The following is a 19,317-nucleotide window of genomic DNA, read 5'->3' as shown; positions in this document are numbered from 1 at the left end:
ATTCCTGCCCTGCTCATTAGGGATGCCCAGCAACACCCCGCAGACAAAGCCACGGCAAACAAAGTGTGGGGAGAAGGGGGGAAGGGGAGAGAAGGGGATTTTTTTTTTTTTTTGTAAAGAAAGGAGTGTGGAGGAATTCTTCATTCACTGATCTGTGGAATACATTAATATCCCGAGTGTTGGCACAGCCTCCCATGCTCGGGGGACCAACAATGCAAGCAATGACTCCGAGTCTGGGATCTTCAAATAAACCACCCCTGCTGTCATGGCCACCAGGAAAGAGAATAACAGCAATATTAGCTGACCTTCATTTTGTTGTTTCTCCAGACCTGACTGCTGGACCTCTGTTTGCCTGTTACTAGGATTTCTTGGCTGAAAAATGCGAGCATTTCCTAGACGATACAAGAGGCAGTTTATTAGGTAAATAAACCAGGCCTTAAGCAGCCACTGCTGCTTCATAATGAGGAGGGAAGGAAAGGATCAGACCTCCCTGCACCACCTAAAATAACCCCAATCAAGGCTCTCTAACTACCATCACAGGCATATTTTTCAACAGACAGCTAATGAACAAGAGAAGGTCATCCCAGCCAAGCCAACTCGGGCACAAAACAAAATTTGCTGAGAAAACTATAGGCCATAAAAATCCCAGCAGGCAGTGCCTGCATCTTATAAAACTGTCCCTCTATGGAAGCAGAAAGCAGTTTAAAATAAGCGTATTCTTTCAGGTTCCTGACAAAAGAAAGCATCAAAGGGGAGATGTTTACAGAATCCTGCAAGGAGGGATGGGAAGGAGAGCAAGGGGGACACCAGTCCCTGCTTTCCTGAGCTCCAGGAGCCACAGTGATAAACATCATTAATTATCAGGCAGACAAGGACCCAAGGGTGAGGTACAAGCCTGCAGCACCTCCCACAAAAGGCTACTGCAAATTAGAGGCAAGTTTTCCAACATTTCCCAATGCATCTTACAGATAAATGTAATAACCAGACCGATTCAGAAAGCATGGCTTGGAAAATGAAGTTTCCACTGAAACTGAGTTAGTGGTACTGCTTTCCTTGCCAAAATAGCAATGTTCTGGTGCCTTTTTTTTTTTTTTTTTAATATTTAGAAGATAAGTATTACACAAAAGCTACTGTGTGTTACAATCCATCTGGGGATGTGGGACAAGACAATCATAATGCATCCAGTGCCCCACGAGTCACAACCTCACACCTGCAACCCCTCTGCAAAGCCCAGCACTCACCAGAATTTCACCCCAAAGTCACTGATCATCCTGCAGCAGAAACAAACCCCCTCCCTCACCCCTAAAGTGAGAAACTATTTCTGAAGTAGACAGGCTGCACATTCAAACAGCAAATCCCACTTTGCTGCTGCAGATCTGTGCCACCACTGTCCTGCTGGGTCTGCAAACAAGTGTTGATGCTCCAATGACCCCCCTCTGCTTTCATCACGTAGGTGTGGAAGTCACTGCAAACACCAGCTCCAACTGGCACAACAGCATCAGGCTGAGCTCCGTGTCACCTCTGTGTGACATCCAGCAGGGTGGCACTGTACAAAAGGTGCAAAGCCTACCTGGAGACTCAGGCAAGCAGAGAGGTAGCCCAAGCTACAGCCACCTCAAAGGTACCTTCCCCACAGCTCCACTCAGACCTTCAGCCATGGCAGGGTGAGGCCGAAGTCATGGACTGTAATCCACAAAAACCACCTATTTTTAAATACAGTGTTAAAACTAGGGCTGCTTTATTAAGCTCATGATTTAAACCCCCATTATTGTGAGTTTGGAGAGGCTGTGACTGCATGTTCCACCAAAAGGAAGATGTTGAGACCCTCTCCAAAGGTAGCACACACCAGCTCATGGCAGCGAGTCCAATCCAACCCATCATTGCCAGACATGAAACTGCCCTTGTTGTAGCTGTACAATCTTTTAGGACCTTAAGTCAGTTAAGCAGCTTTTCCCCTGGACTCCCTAGCAGAAGGTCAGGTGGGTAGGGGTGCTCCTTCAGATACAAAAGGGATGGTCCCATTTAACCCCCTGCCCTCCTCTGGTGATCCCACAGTGTTGCACAAGCTGCTCCTGTGGGCTGATCCAATGGAAAACCTCCATCAGCTCCACAGATCACCCTGAGGACAGGAGTGTGAGGTCTCACTCAGGGCAGGCAGCAGGACAGTCAGTGCCTGCCAGGGAACACAGGGAACACTCCCCTGTGTGAAACAACACCCACACTCCAGCCCAAACCTGGCTCCTTGCTGGTGCTCCTGAAAATCACAGAATGGTTTGGGTTGGAAGGAACCTTAAACATCATCCCATTCCACCCCCTGCCAGGGGCAGGGACACCTTCCACTGGCCCAGGTGGCTCCAAGCCCCATCCAACCTGGCCTTGGACACTTCCAGGGATGGGGCAGCCACAGCTTCTCTGGGCAACCTGTGCCAGGACCTCACACCCTCACAGGGAAGGATTTCTTCCTAATCTCCAATCTAAACCTCCCCTCCTTCAGCTTAGTCATCCCCCCTTTCCTTTCACTCCATGGCCCTTGTCCCCAGTCCCTCTCCAGCTCTCCTGGAGCCCCTTTAGACCCTGGAAGGGGCTCTCAGGTCTCCCCAGAGCCTTCTCCTCTCCAGGCTGAACAATCCCAGCTCTCTCCCCTTTCCTCCCAGCAGAGCTGCTCCATCCTCTGATCCTCTTGGTTCCTCCTCTGGACTCTCTGCAGCAGCTCCATGTCCTTGCTGTGCTGTTCCCAGGGCTGGGGCAGCTCTGCAGGGGGGTCTCACCTGAGGGGGCAGAGGGGCAGAATCCCCCCCTGCCCTGCTGCCCAGGCTGGGGGATCAGCCCAGGGCATGGGGGGTTTCTGGGCTGCCGGAGCACAAGACCAGGGCATGTTGAGCTTCTGGAAAAGCCCCAAGTCCTCCTGCTCAGGGTTGCTCTCAGTCCATTCCCACCCAGCCTGTTCCTGTGCCTGACCCACTTACACTTGGAACTGCTGAACCTCCTGAGGGTCACAGGGACCCAGCAATCTCCCACGTGAGCCCCACACAGCCTGCACTGCTCCCAGCCCCCCCAGAACACAGCCACTCTCCGGTAAGGACTGTTCCTGCAGGCACAGCTCTCCGGCCTGGCCGAACATACGGCTCCCACGTGCCTTCCCAAAACCAAACCACCCATCCCAGACGCGCAACACGCTTTAATTAACGCTCTGCTGGAAGCCTAACTCCTGCATTGGAATGCCCCAAGACAAACAGATTTGATTTTCACCTTCAGTAAATACATTTTCCAAAGTAACACCAGAGGTGCCACCCCCTCTCCCAGCCCTGACAAGCCCCCCCAGAAGGGCAGGGCTGTCTTGTTGCTCTTCCCCTGGGCCTGAGGACAGTTCTCCTCCAGCCAGTTAGCATGATGGCAGGAATCCTACTGTATTTTTGCAACACAAGGGAGATTTGAGATCACAGCCCCTGTTGATTTATATCCCTGGTTTCTGGTGGGATCAGCATCTTCCATGCATCTCAGAAAGCCCTGAAGAGACTGCATAACCACTTGTCCCTAGCAGACTAATTTCTCCATTGACCACATCCTCCATGTATTGTTGTGTCCCTCGAGTGCCCGAGGCCTGGGAAGCAGAATTCCAGATGCTGGACCCTCACTCTGCCCAGGCACTGAGCGCTCAGGACAGCTCAGGGATGGGGTGGATTTAGGGTAACATGACCAAGGGAGGCTGGAAATGGCTCGACAATTGGGAGCCAAAGATTAAGGCAGAATTTCAAAGTCACAAGGAGTACTACAAACATTTAACCCAGATAATTTCCCCATTAATTTAGATTTAATGTGGCACAAAATTCCCAAGCCCAAACACCGTTGTATTTCAGCTCCAGATCGGGTAGAGCAATTATTTTGTCATTGAGCACATTAGGAAAGAAAAGGCAGAAGGAGGCGAGTTTGAGCCTCTTTGGTAATGTACAAATTAACACATTTCATCACCATTTTCAGAAATATAAATTAATGATTTAATTCTGCAACATGTATCCTTGGAAACCAAGCTGTAAGCAGTCATCCTTGGATATTTCACACAATTCCATTTTTTTTCAAGACTGAAATACAACTAATTGCTTGGCCTTTTGCAGTGATGGACAGCTTGGGTGAGCAGAGTGCCCAGGGGCTTATTTTACCACCAGATTTGTACAATCCTGCTATGTGGGTTGACAACAGCTGCACTAAATCTCCTGATAGGTATGAACAAGCACTGATGAAGTTCAGTCTGTTTGAACAGCTGCATATGCAAATGTAATTAAGAAGACGTCTACTGCTTTTTGCTCTCCCGCTTCTCCCTCTCCCCTCACCCTGTCTCCTGATGGGGAGTGATGCCATTTCACAGCTTCAGGCTTCAACCTCTGCCTGATTTACATCTCACAACTGAGTCCCAGAAATGCCACTCTTGGGGTGTTCTTAAAATTAGGGCTCAGCTGCTGATTATTTTGCAATCTCAATGCCCACTTGAAAAGCAGCCCCCTGGCAGTGCATCCCAGCAAAGGAGCTTTTCCCCACCTTGTTTTACACACTTATGACTTCCCTTCACCCTGTACAGCCTTAAGTGAATCATTTCACTCTGAGGGGCTGGAGCGTGGGCAGGGAAGGGAACGGAGCTGGGAAGGGGCTGGAGCAGCAGGAGGGGCTGAGGGAGCTGGGGGGGCTCAGCCTGGAGAAAAGGAGGCTCAGGGGGGACCTTCTGGCTCTGCAATCCCTGACAGGAAGGGGGAGCCGGGAGGGGTCGGGCTCTGCTCCCAGGGAACAGGGACAGGAGGAGAGGGAACGGCCTCAAGTTGTGCCAGGGGAGCTTTAGAATGGATAGTATATTTTATTATTATGGAAAATTTCTTCACAGGAAGGGTGGTAATGCAGGGAGTTGGTGGAGTTCCCATCCATGCAAGAGTTCAAAAAACTCGTGGATGTGGCACTCAAGGACAGGTTTTAGTGGTGAACGTGGTGGTGCTGCTGGGCTGATGGTTGGACTTGATGATCTTGGAAGTCTTTTCCAACCTTAGTGATTCTGTGATTCTGTGTTTCTAAGCGATCATCGGTTAAATCTGAGAAGCCAGGGCTTGGTGGGAGGATGGAAGAGGCTGTGGGTGGTTCTGGAGGGTCTCAGTGCCACAGGACAAAGTGTCAATAAATGATCTGGTTAATGAAGGCAGGACTGATGCACCCAGAGCTCCAGCTCTTTCCCTTCCAACTGATCATTACCTGGGTGTGCATCCCAAAATTAGGTGCAGCACCCACACGACTGCCCCACGGAAGGGAAGAGCGCTATGAGCAACCCCAGGCCTGTCCAAGTAACCTGAGCAGGATGGAGGTTTCAGAGCAAACTAAGAAAGATTAATTACAACATGAAACAAAATGGTAAACAGGGCGGAAAACACAGGGACTGCACCGAGGGGAAATCAGATCAAACAGAGTTAATCAGGTTAGCTGGGAAGATAATGAATTTTCTAGACAAAGGAAGTGTGGTAGAGGCCCATCCACAAAGACTTTGGCAAAGCACGTGATCCAGTGCCACGTGGGAAATTCTGAGAGGAAAAAGATGGGGATTAGCAGGAGTGTAAGGCCAGGAAACTGGTGAAAGGCAAAGGGGCGTTGAAAGAAGGACCAGAATGGATGGAGGTCACTGGCAGAGCTCCTCCAGGAATGGTCAGCAGGCTGATCTTAGTAAATGTTATTATTAATGGCCTTGGCACAAGAAGTAAGTGTGCTAATGAAATCTGCTGATGACACAAAGTTGGAAAGCAGCACCAGCACACAGGAAAGCTGGGACAGAATGTAGGGGAAGAACGGGTAACTCTGAGGATGAATGGAGCAAGGTTGGAATTCAATGGGATGAAAGAGGAAGCAGCACACTGGGGATAAACAACAGTTTTTGCTATGAGTTGGAAAGAAAATGAACTTGGGTGGAAAACATTAAAGAATGAGAAAGGGCCAAGCAAACAGCTCAAAACAAAACTGACTGAGGCACCAACACACTGGAATTGAAATATTTCCAACAGCCAGAGAAGCTCTAGAGCCAGTGGGCAAGACAACGTGAGGAGGCTCCAGGTTCTTGTGGTTCTTGTGGTTACAAATCCAAAAAGTTCAAGCGGGAATAAGTGTGAAAAAAGACCTATCAGCAAACAGATTAACTGAGGAGTTTAAAATGTAAAGACACTTGCTCTGCAAAACAAGCCCTGCAAGACAAAAGCTGGGAGGGCACACTGAGTGATCTCTTGGACACACACATTGGAGGGGAAAAAAATAAAAGAGGGGAAAGAACTATTCAAGGCACCAGAACAAGGGCTGCACGTGGGTAACATGAAGTATCCCTGACAAGTCCAGGCTGGAAATAAGTTTATGACCATTTCAGCCTTCCAAAAGGAGTAATGGGGGGGAAAAAACAAGCTTGTTCTCAGAAATTTATCTTGAAGGGATCCTCTGACCCAGAAGGCTCTTCCCGTCCTTTCCTGCTCAACACACACAGAGCTGACACCACCAGGACATGCTGTGCTTCCCACCTGGAAGGAGATTCATAAAGCAACTCCAAACCACCTTTTTTTTACGAAAACCCCACGTTTATGACCGTTTAGGTCCATCCTCTTTCACCAGCTGAATCCATTTGAACTCCTCCAGCGTGAGCAATGTTAAGGAAAATACTTGAGTAGTGAATACAGTGCATGTGAGGAGGAGGAGGAAGATGAGGGGGCTCAGCAAGGCCATGAGCTGGCTGGAGGGTACAAAGGCATTTGTGAGGACCAGGCTGTGGGACACAGCAAAGGCATCATCTCACACCATGGCTGACCTTGTTCCAGTGTATCTGCTGAACTGGAAACGCTCTTTGGGATATTCCCTCACACCTTCAGTCATCCCCTGAGCTCTTCACCTGCTCTTTGGGGGCTCTAAAGTAACAAAGCCAAGGAAAGTGTTTCATATTATGGCAAGGCAACAAATGAACCAGAAGTCTTAGATAAGCAATGTGCCAAAACCACTGGTTTGTTTAAAACTTGTTCTATTAACGTAATTAATGATGTCCCTAAGCTAATCTGCTTTGAGGTTTGTCTGGTGTCTAATGAGACTTGAATTCCATTTCCAGCTCAGACTTGAGTTGCCTTCCCCCCTCGACAGGGCCCTTAATTGGGCCTCTCTAATGAGGTTGGATGCCCAAGCAGACTTGTCGGAGCTCCTTGTCTTTGCAACCTCCACCTCCAGCTCCTTTCTGCCTCAATTAGCCAGGATCAGTGGGGCAAGGAGGGAGGAAGAGCAGCCACCAGGTCCTCCCAAAACCAGGCTCACCACTGGCAGACCTGCACCTCCCACTCACAGCTACCCTGTAGTCTCATGGGGAGGCAAAGGAGCCGTGTGAGGGGAAGGGAACACGTCAGGGAGCTCGGATGGGAACTACAGCACAGGGGGGGATGATGCACCAGGGAGCAAGAGCAGTGGGAAGCTAAATCCTACAGTGAGCTCTGCTGGACTCCTGGTGTTCCCTGGCAGGTTGGCAGTGAGAGCTGCTGGAGAAAGGAAGAGGGAGACAGAAAATCCCAGCTGGAACTCCATGGCTGCCCCTTGGCCGCCTCCCCAGGCTGCTCTGCCATGAGGTGCCGGCACATTTCAACTCACATGAGATAGAAGGAAGAATTTTTTTGTACCATGAGGGTGGGGAGGCCCTGGCACAGGTTGCCCAGAGAAGCTGTGGCTGCCCCTGGATCCCTGGAAGTGTCCAAGGCCAGGTTGGACAGGGCTTGGAGCAACCTGGGCTGGTGGAAGGTGTCCCTGCCCATGGCAGGGGGTGGCACTGGATGGACTTTAAAGGCCCCTTCCAACCTAAACCATTCTGTCCTTCTATGATTTAAGGTACCAGTGATCAGCAAAGACACCAGAGATGAGCCCAGTTTAACCAATAGATTTAACATTCCTCTGCTGAAGTTTCTTTTCAACTTTTTGTGCAGGGGAAACAGAACAAACTTTTCAATGTGTAATTGCCTAAAGTGGAAGAAACTGGAGGAAGGAAAAACTATAATAAAAAAAAAAAAATCAGGAAAATATATAACTTGCCAGGCCAAGAAAACTCATCCCAGTGAAGGCTGGACAGGTGACTCAGCCAGTGCAGTTGTCAGGGCAGCACTGGGGAGGAATATCAGTGTTAACTTCTCCAGGGGTCAGATTGCAGGAAAGGCTGATTTAATGGCAACTGCACCAGCTTCTCCTCTCCATCAAGAAAAAAACAAATGGATGGGGACTTGCTCATCTAAACACACAGGATACGTCAGAGGAACAAACCTGAGCAACTGCCATCCATAATTCATAAAACAAATTCAATCCATGGCAAAAATAACCAAAACTTAGAACAGAGAGAGATCACAGAATCTGGCAGAGAAAGGCCCCAGCCTGCATGAATCATTATTTTGTAGAGGAAACCTTATATAATCCAAGCTACTCTGCTTTAAAACAAATCAAACCTTCCAAAACCTCCAATTAATAGGTTTGGCAAAGCTCTGTTTTCAACAGAGTGTTTTGGTGTTTTGGTTACTTGGTAAGGTAAGAAAAAAACCCACCTGGTAGGGATTACCTTCACAGTAGCCTACACCCTGCTTTTGGCATCCCCAAAAACCTCCAAAGGAAGGCAAAGGGGAGATGAGAGCATCTACCTGGAGCTGAGGGAGGCGATTAGATTGCATTGCCATCTTGTGGAACAGCAGAAAACCAAACACAGGGAAAAAAAACTGCTCAGCCACCACTGCAATGGTGTGTGTTCCACAGGACACAGAGCCTGGCCCAGCAGGGGATGAGCTGTGCTTGTCTCTCCTCATTTTCCGTGTTTATCTGAAAGGTCAGAGGGATGCAGGCAGTGAGAACTGCATGGTCTGCTCCCCCCACACTGCTTGGAAGGGGATGGATATGTCTGTCAGAAATAAGAGGTTGCTGGATTTTGCTTGTTTTTGCTTGTGACAAAATCACAATCTGTGCTGCTTGCCCAGGAAACAAAAGCAGCCTTTCTCCTTGGCTGTGGGAAAGCCATCAGAGAGTGACTTGGGTAGGACCACACCAATCCCCAGGTGCCCTCCCCAGTTCATGGTCTAGTTCAGCAGGACCTAAAGAACATTTCTGACCCCACACACCGCACAGCCTGGCTACAACTGCCTCCACACGTGTCCCATGTGCCAACAGGGCTCCCACCCGTGTCCTGGGTCACTAAAATAATCCCTGTGGCTCCTTCAGACACAAACACTTCAGGATGCTTTTATCCCAGAGCCTGGTTTAACCATCCTTTCTGCAGAGAGCAGCCTACTTGGGTCTTTAGGTTAAAAACAAAAAACAAAACAAAAAAAAAAAAAACTCAAAAAGCCACCACAAAACCCAAGGAGAGTGGGAAGGTTACCCAAAAACACCAACTGGTGCCAGGCTGGGAGCCACGGGAGGAGTTCACTGCACTGGTTCTTGTGTTCAGGAAATGACTGGACGTGGCACTCAGTGCTCTGGTCTTGTTGACAAGGTGGCGATTGGTCAAAGGTTGGACTTGATGACCCTGAAGGTCTTTTCCAACCTCAATGATTCTGTCATTCTGTAAACCCTCTAACCTGGCCCAAAGGGACAAGTGGTGGAGACTGTAATGGATATAAATTTAAATTGCTGTAACCCATGATTTCAGCTGTATGTTACAGGAAACACCTGAACCAAAGGAGGAGAAGCCCTACAAGAAGGAGCTGCAGTGCAGCAGTGACCTGACCTGAGCTGGCTTTGGTGCCCAGGAGCACCACACAACACACCACACCCCCTGTCCTGAATGGCCACCAGAACAGATGGGGCCCAAAGCCATGGACTAAATGAACTCAAGGGATGTTTTCTGGACTTCTGTGGGCATTTTACAGATATTTCATGGGGGCTGCCCACAGACATGGTTACTGCATGAAAGGATTGCAAGGGCGGTGGTTAATGGGGATGCACTGGATGGTGACAGAACGGTGTGGACTAAGGAGTGGGAATTTGAGGTCTGGCTGGGGTAGAGTTAATCTTCCTCCCAGTAGCTGGTAGAGGGCTGTGGTTTGGATTTGAGCTGGCAGAGCACTGATAGCACAGGGATGTTTTCCTTATGGCTGAGAAGGGCTTACACAGCATCAGTGCCCTTCCTGCTCTTCATCCCATCCCACCAGTGACCAGGCTGAGGGGCACAAGGAGCTGGGAGGGGACCCAACTAGGACAGCTGACCCCAAATGACCCAAGGGATATTCCAGACCATATGGCATCATGTTCAGCAATAAAACTGGGTGGAGGAGGTTGTTGTGGGGGATCACTGCTCAGGGACTGCTCGGGCATTGGTCGGTTGGTGCTGAGCAATTGTTCACATTTGCATCCCTTGTCCTACTTGGGGTTTATTTCTTTGTTATTGTCCTTTTCATTACAATTATTCATCATCATCATAATTATTGTTGTATTTCAATTATTTAACTGTTTTTATCTCGAGTCATGAGCTTTGTCACTTTTGCCCTTCCAATCCTCTCCCCCACCCCACAGGGGGACAGGGAGTGGGTGGCTCTGTGGGGCTGAGCTGCCAGCTGGGGTTAAACCACAACACCCCCCAGCATCTCAACCTTAATTATACTTTCATTTCTTTGCTTATTTTTAAATGCAGTTCTCAAAAGGACACTCTAAGGGTTAAAATTTTGAATTAAAAAATTACTGAGAACTGGTTAATGAGTGCTACTCTGCACAAGCCCCTGAAGGTGCCCAAAGCGGAAGACAGAGGGGACAAACAAACCCATGAGCATCAGTGGTGAGACTGAAAAGTCAGGACTGTGCAGGCAGACATTCCTGGAGCAAAGCTGGCAAAGGCAGCCTGACATTTGATTAACGATTTGTGTGAACATTCTGCTGAAAGCTCAATGCAAATTCCCGAAATCTAAGAAACTTATATGTCCTACCAGCCCTCCTAATGCCCAGCACACACTGAGGGGGGAACCAAACAATGCCAAGCAGCGTGCAAACATTCGCCTGCGGATGACTGATGATTTTCAACAATAATTTCATAAATGCAGCGGGCTTGAGTATATCCCATGGTTATTCTTCCGCTGCAATCCCTGGGAGTTCCCCCTGACACCAGCGTGGGGCTGCCCGGGGCCACCAAGGGAGACGGGCTCCGAGCGGGACAGCCCTCCTCGGGCAGAGGCAAAGGCTGGCACTGTCAACAGCTCTAGAGCCAGCAAGAAAAATGGCATGGAAAATGAGCTGCAAATGAAACAACCCTGAAGGTTTCTGCCAGGCCCGAGGATAGACAGAGGGGTACAGGCTGCTCCTGGCAATGCCACCACAGCCTGTGCCGGGCAGGTGACACCGACACGAACAGGTCACTGGGAACAGCCTCCAAAGCTGGAAACGCTGCTGGCATGGGAGAGAGAGATGGTGAAATGTTGATTTAAGTTGGATTTCATCAGCCATACTTTGATTTTATGATGATACTGGCTGCTAACAAAGACACACCCATTAATGCACGACATTCTTGCTTGTAAAACAGGGGTTATTCTGCTATTCCTGCCGGTGTGATCCGCTTGTTTCCACAGCCCGTGGCTCCAGTGCAGGCACTCAGCAGGAAAAGAAAAAGGCATTATGATTTTAAAAATGAGGGAAAAACCAACAGAAACAGGCACATGCTGGAATAATGGAAGGGGTGGACAAGGGGGAACACTGAGCACTTCACCTTAATTTAAATCCAAACACCAAACCCAGAGTTACTGAAGATTTTATCAATTTAAATGAAATGTTGGAGGGGGAGAAAAAAGCACTCTAAAAGAGTTACCTAGCAGGTGCCAGTTTTCCTGCTGCCTGGATTTATTCAAGGAATAATCACACATACAGGGAGGGTTTTTCTCATCTTAATACCCCAGTTCACTTCCAGTGCCAGGAATAAGAGTGGAAAAGGGACAGGAAAAATGCCCTTAATGCCTGTGTCTTCCAGCATTATTGCTCTAAAACTTATGCTTGGGCAGAATAAAGCAGCTATCTGGGGCAATGTGGTGTTTACATATGCCCAAATTGCTATGCAAACACAGGAAGATCTATTGGAGCAGAGGGAACAGGCACCAGGGGCAGCTCTTCTCACCACCCCTCGCAGAGAAATGTTTTCCAATGTGGGAAGGGTGAGAGAGGTCACCCCCAAGGAATCCAGCCCAGGATCCTCCCAGCCTTTGCCTCTCCCATCCTCCTCCTCCTCCTTCTCCTCTCAAAATTCCCCAGGAAGCCAGCACGGCCTTTCCAAGTTAAAGGGACAGGATCATCCTCCAGAAATGTGTCTGGGGTGCACTTTGCATGAGGAACATAAAAAAGAAAGGGGGGAGAAATCCCTCGTGGGTGAAATGGGACTCTCTGCCTGCCCTGTGCAGTCACGTCCCTGCTCTCGTGCAGAAAACAAAACCACAGGAATTAAGGGGAGACTCCAAAGGCACACAGGGGTACTCAGCATCATTCAAGTGCACTTAATTTTAAATTAAATCCATCTTGCACCAACATTAAAGATCTAAAATAAAAGAGTCAGTCATGAACTCTGCAGTCACGCCTTTAGTTCCATCTGTAGTTGGTACGAGAAGAATTGGAGACAAATGCCTCTGACAAGTCAACTTTAACCTCCAGAAGAAGCCACAGGTTTTCATCAACCTACATCAAGCAAGCTTTCAAAAAGCTATCACTGATGGAGAACCAAATAAATCCCTGAAATATACTGTCAGTGCTTGAAAGATGCCTCTGCCAGCCTAAGCTCAGGAGCTTCTGCTGCCAGATCCTCCCTCTACAGGATAAAATCTCAAACAGGTACGTGACCAAGTCAGCCCTTAACTTGCTCTTTATTAAACTACATAAGCCAAATTTCAATAACTTCTGACTATAAGTCAAATTTCTACTGAGAGTTTTGAGCCTTCTAGCACGGCAAAAATGAACCACAGGCAGCAGAAGCAGACCCGCTGCGTCCAGAAGTGAACTGCCACCACGTCCCCACGGACTTCATCCCTGCATCAATCACCCTCTGAACACAGAGACACTGTCTGCCATCACCCACAGCATCGTCCCCTGGTCACTGCCATCAACCCCCAGCTGAAGAGCCGACACAGGAAACCTGCCTGCACCCACCTGAGATTATAACCTGCCTTTGGCTCTAGGGACACCAGTTTAGCTTGACCAGCCCGCATGTAGCTTGAGGAGTCCCCAGGAAGGATTTCATGCCTGGCAGACTCTGAATGCTTGGTCAGGAACACATTCCTGCAGGACACCACCAGAAACGCCCCTGCCGCTTCGCTCCCCGCTGGGAGCGGTTTGTCAGAGCTGGTAGCAAGTTTTTGTAAAGCTAATTAACATGCACCACTCTAATTTCAGGCAATTTCCAATCAGAATATTGTGCAAGGCTGGAGTCAAATGGCTCAAGGGAATTAACTGCACCAACAAGCACCAAGCACAGAGAGTCAAACCTGCACATCAGCAGAAGACTAAAGAGGTGGGATTTTTTGCTTTAAAAGAAGCTGTCCTGTGGAGGAACACACTGCACACCAATTAATAATAGTTAATAACTGCACACCATCAATTACTAACTGCCCTTATATATAAATATACATTTATATGTATTTGTGTGTGTGCGTATATATATAAATATATATATATATTAAAATAACAGGTGTCTTGGTATAGAGGGTGTTTTAACAAAAGGTTGTGCAGATGGTAGGGAAAACATTCAGCTGTTTAACTAAAAATCAATTCCTCTCTCAAAGGGGGAGTGCTTTCCCAGATCCCATTAGTTCAACTGTTAAACTTTAATGTTAAAGTTGCCACAAGGTACAAAATGCTTGGATTTGGTGGCAAAAATTTATAAGCCAGAAAAAAAATCAGCGAAAGAAAAAAAATGAGTGCTAAACAGCCTTAATTTTTGTTGTGCACATCCAAACTGATTTTTGCTCAAGCCATTCCCTACCACAGGAGGTTGATTTCTTGTCCACCATCTTCACATGCCGGGTCTGGGCGCGCATCCTGTCGTCCGTGTTTTCCACCAGGTTAGTCAGGTCGTCGATGATCTCTGGGGAGACAGAAACATGAGCATTAATCTCTGAGCCCCCACAGCATCACTGCTTAACCAGCTCCTGCTGGAGGCTCCAAAATGGAAACCAGCTGCATCCTTCTGTCCTCCAGCAGGACAGAGCAGTGCCCACGTGCTCTGAAAGGTCCAAACCCTGGGAAATACTCCACACAAGAGACTTCAGACTCAGTGCACTCCCCCACTGCAAATGGGGAAAAAAATACAGCCTGAAGCAGCAGCATCAGTTTAGACAGTCATGGAGTATAAGATGATGGCAGCACATCTCAGCTGTATAAAATGATCACAAAGCACCAGCCAAAGAAAGGGAATCAAGGCACACAGAATCACAGAATCATCAAGGTTGGAAGAGACCTCTGAGATCATCCAGTCTGACCATCAACCCAGCACCACCATAATCACCCCTAACCCACAGCCCCAAGGGCCACATCCAGACTCTTGAACACTTCCAGAGACAGTGACCCCACCACCTTCCTGGGCAACTTATTCCAATGCCTGACAACCCTTCCGGGAATTTTTTTCTGATATCTAATCTGAAATTCCCGTGGCACAATTTAAGGCCATTTCCTCTCATCCTTTCACTTGAGACATGGCAGTAGAGACCAATCCACACCTCGCTACACCCTCCTTTCAGGTGTAGAGGGCAATGAGGTCCCCCTTGAACACCCTTTTCTTCAGGCTAAACAATCTGAGTTCCCTCAGCTGCTCCTCATGGGACTTGTGGAGCGGAGCATCTCAACACTGGGCCAGGACATCATCATTAAACCCCATCCAGAATCACCACCCTCAGAAAGGTTTCTGAGAGCACTCACTGTGGTCCTGACCACGCAGCCACAGAGGACACAGTCAAAGCCCTGCCCTGGTTCTGCTCTGGAGCTGTAGGGATGGCAGCTCTCCTTGCAGCCCAGATGGTCCTCTGGGGAAAGGGAAGTGGGCAAAGTTTCTCCTCCTTTCTAATTTTAAGACAGAGGAAAGAAAAAACTTCAAGCCAACCCACCCTCAGCCTCCTGTAAGGATGTAATTTAGTCACGGAAATCGGAGCAGGTACAAGGATTACACCAAGAGCAGTTGGTGGGTCGGGATTTTGTAACACTGGAAATTAAAAGCCACACTCAGGCACTGAATTTCCTTCTCACTGACTGTCATGCTCTGATTTCCTTGAAACACTCAGGCAGTGCTTCGTGCTGGGTGTGTGAACACATCATGCTTGAGCTGCTCCACGGGTAGGAATGGCTTTCTTTGTGCATGAGAAATCAGGAGGACAGCAGCCAAACCCTCAGTGATATTGCAAAGCATCTTGCTCTGCTTACACTTCCAGCACTTTCCCGCTACTGATCACTGTCTCACTAACTCCAGCCTGTCTTTGAGCCCGGGCTGGGGACAGTGGCCATGCCAGCTGGTGGGTGCTGTGCCCTCAGCTCCCCTGCACCCCAGCAGGTCCTGGCACTGCATCACTGCTCTGATGAAATGGCCCATAAGCAACAAAAGCAGAAGGTGGAGCACACAGCATCCAGTCAGCAAGATACACTGATATTCTGCTCGTATTTGTGGACCATAACCCTGTGTGGATGCTGGTTGAGAGTTAAAAAACACTTAAAGAACACAAGTCCCATCAAACAGGACATTATTATTAACCAGCCTTTACTGCTTTGACTATATTCCTTCAAACAAGAGATTTCCCAAATGTCTCCACCAAAAAGAGGATGACACTGAAGAGGGCATTTATTGTACTTCCAAAACTTCCCTGGGACACTAGAAGGAAACCTTGTCCTTACAAGGGTAGTGCCAGCTTGTGACATCAGTTTCTGCAGCTTCCCAAGCACACCAGCACCCCTCTGCCTCCATCCCTCTGGCACCAGCACTTGAACAGGAATGGTTTCCTCCAGCATTCACCTTCCCACAGCAGAAGATCACAGAAATTCCTGATTTAGAGGGACCCACAAGGATCATCCAGTCCAATTCCTGGCCCTTCACAGACACTCAAACAATCCCACCCTGTCCCTGAGAGTGTTGACCAAAGCCTCCTGCAGCTCTGGCAGCCTTGGGGCTGTGCCCACTGCCCTGGGGAGCCTGTTCAGTGCCCAACCAGCCTGTGGGGGAAGAACCTTTTGCTGAGATCCAGCCTGAGCCTGCCCTGACACAGCTCCAGCCATTCCCTGGGTCCTACATGATAGTTATGGAGGGTGTTTATGTCCTCAGCTTTACCAAGGAACAAGTACAGTATCCAGATACAGGGAAAACCAATCTGATTGTACACACAGATAACAAAAGACACATTTAAAAATAACCAAAGCTCTGCAGACACAGAGGAAATGTCAAAGGCACATGTAGCACGGAGGTTTTACTCTCCCAGAGAGCTGAGAGATTTAAGCATCATCCTTCCAAATGCATGTTTCAGTCTGTTCCACTAACGCTGTCACCTTCAGTGAATCCTCCTGTAAAATGATAGCAGCATCTGAAAAATCCTGTACTTTAAAATATACAGCTTTCTTAAAACATGAGCTCCTGATTCATGTGATTCATGTCCCATGGCCTAAACCACCCCCATATTCACACAAAGGGAGGGCAGAGGGTAAACATCAACTGTTTCTCTGCATGTGCAGCCTCAATGAATCCTCTGGATCTGACCCATCCACCACTCCTGTGGTTATGCAGCACCACCCCACCACTACTACTCTATTCCAGACACAAATTCTCCATGTTTATGAAGTTGCTAATAATACTCAAGATTTTATTGTTCATCCCACACCAAATCACATTTTCCCAAGTGATGGCAGGGATTTTGTATGAGCTGCAAGGTTTGCTCAGTTCGTAGTTCAGATATTCACTCTCTTCCCCCTCCCACCCAACTCTCCCAGGTCTAACATCTGCAAAGGCAACAATATTTTGGGGAAACTTTATCTGTCCCGTGTGATTCAGCAGTCAGGAAGAGCAGGACAATGCTGCCTGCAAGGGCAGCCTTGCTCATGTTTGCCTCGAAATGAAAAAAGTGCCGAAAGTTCCCATCGTTGTCAAGGACAAAGTGATAAGCATGCTTGGGAAATAAGAGACTTTCCTTTGCCAACACTGACCAGACCCTCCTTGAAAAACATCCTGGTGAACAAGCTGGAGCTAAATGAGAACAAATGTGAGCAGGAAAATTTTCTGTCATCATTTCAAAGCCCAAGGCACTGCAATTGGGATTATGTCTAGAGCCTCTCCTTTCCCATCCCCCTGTCAGGAGCCAATTCTGAACCAAAGAACTGGGCTGGACAGCTTGGAAGAGGCATTTGTCTCTCTCTGTGTATGTTTCTTGACACGACCAGGTTCCAGGGGAGCAGGGCACTTCACCCTGCACGCAGCCCAAAGCTCAACGAGCAACCAGCCCTTTGATGTGACGTGCAGTTAAGACCTGCAGAAGTGCTGGGGTGCTCATGGCACAAGGGGAGGAAGCCCAGGGAGGTTCTCACCCCATCAAACCAGAAGTTCAGCCTGGCAGGTTCCACAGGCTGGAGGGCCTTTGCAACCACCTCCCCCTGCAGAGAAACATCCACCCACCCTCTATGCCCACCAGCACCCTGGAGAAACATCCATCCATCATCTACCCTCACCAACACCCTGCACAGCAACATCCATCCACCCTCCACGCTCACCAACACCATCAATCTTGCACAGAAACATCCACCCCTCTACCCTCACCAGCTCTTTGTGGTGACACTTGGGTTTAGAGCAACTCTCGACCTTTGGGTAAATGAAAACATTTCTCCCCACCCCAAAACAAAGGAAACCCAAGGGAAACCCAGGCTGTGTAAAGCTGAGCTGAAGATCAGTAATGGATTTCTAAGGTAGGCAGGGCTGCTGCCAGAGAAAACTAAGTCCATGGCTAAGGAAGTCTTCAGGGCACTGACAACCCCGTCAGCGCTCCGCAGGCTCCCACCTTTCCTGACAGATGACCCACCTGCAAACCCCTCTGCCCTTCAAGCTGGCAATTCCATGTTCTACCACCTCCCATTTAGCTGACTATGCAAGGGGCAGGTTAAGGAAAAAAACGGAGAGAGACCTGAAAAGAGGTAAGGAGAGAGGTTCCCCCGCCGGGAGGGAGCAGACGGGAGAGGCGGGCTGGCTGCCGGCGACCTTCCAAAGGACGTTCCTGTAACACTGCACTGCAAACCACAGCTCAGCCCGCAACACAGATTTAGCCAAGGTCTTCTTTCAGGGAAGCAGGAACTTGAAGCAGGAGATAAAACCCGCTGCACAACCCCAGAATTAAAATCTGAGTCATTTCAGCGCGGCTGAGGTGGGAGAAGTTTGAAGGTCGCTCGCTGCTGGAGGTGAGCGCAGCCAGGAGGGACTTCTGCTCAGAAACCAGTGGAACAGCCTTCCCCATCCCTGCACACGTGTCCCTGTGCCAGGTGACAGCCACTAGCCAGGATTGCTGGCTTTGGAGCTGCCCAGCAGCCAAGGCAGCCAAAAAATCCATGCAGGGAAGCGCCAGGTCCCTGTGGGAAGGCAGAGACAGGGGGGTGGGCACTGCCAGGTCTCTTCTCCTCGCTCCTGCGAGGCCACAGCAGGGAAACACAACCTGTCTCTACAACTCTGGATGCTTCTCCTGGTGATCAAAGCTATAAAATCTGGGCTGGAGCCCTCAAAACAGCAGGATTTCTTCAGAAAGCCGGGATGTATCAGCAAAAATAGCAGTGGGATCTGAGGTCAACACATGCACACCTGAAACCGGGACAAAAGTCATGGCAGGTCTTCATTTTGTGGACACAAACCTGTCTGAAGTGCTGCCCTTGCTCCTGCAGCTCCAGGACCAGCAATGGAGAGGGCACAGGCAGCCCTTTGGGAAACTGGGACGAAATCCACACGTGGGATTTACAGAGAAAATGCACAATGAGGGAACAGCGAAGCCAGGAGATGACAGGGGAAAATGCAGGTTGATACATTCTGAAATATGGGACATTTTTGTGTTACAAACCACAGCAGCAGTTTTTGATCTTAGGCATTGTGTTCTAGGCAGTGCAGAGCAGCCAGGCTGAGCGTGGGTCCGGGGCAGAAGCATCATCCCTGAGGAAGAGGTGGGAGAGGCTGGAAGCACAGTCAGCCCTTTCCCATTCCAACATTAACTCTGCCTCCAGGAAGGGATGTTTACAAGAGAAAGCCTGAGCAAAGTGAGGGAAAGCTCCTTCTATTTATTTTTTTTCAAAACCAAACACCAAATAAATTTTGGGTTTGTTTAACATCTTACATTAAACAAAACATAT

General features: G+C 48.9%; 1 protein-coding gene across 1 annotated transcript in view; it reads right to left on the bottom strand.

Annotated features, from left to right (window-relative positions):
* STX8 (syntaxin 8) overlaps positions 1-19,317 on the bottom strand; it is a 103,914-nt gene that overhangs the window by 25,673 nt on the left and 58,924 nt on the right. The window contains exon 7 of the mRNA XM_027896851.1: positions 13,955-14,056. Within this exon, the coding sequence (XP_027752652.1) occupies positions 13,955-14,056 (102 nt within the window). The remainder of the gene's footprint in view (positions 1-13,954; positions 14,057-19,317) is intronic.

Source organism: Empidonax traillii, unplaced genomic scaffold, assembly GCF_003031625.1.
Source record: "Empidonax traillii isolate 1590-97213 ecotype Southwest subspecies unplaced genomic scaffold, ASM303162v1 scaffold518:size600044, whole genome shotgun sequence".
Taxonomy (NCBI): domain Eukaryota; kingdom Metazoa; phylum Chordata; class Aves; order Passeriformes; family Tyrannidae; genus Empidonax; species Empidonax traillii.
This window is presented reverse-complemented; position numbering and strand designations above follow the sequence as displayed.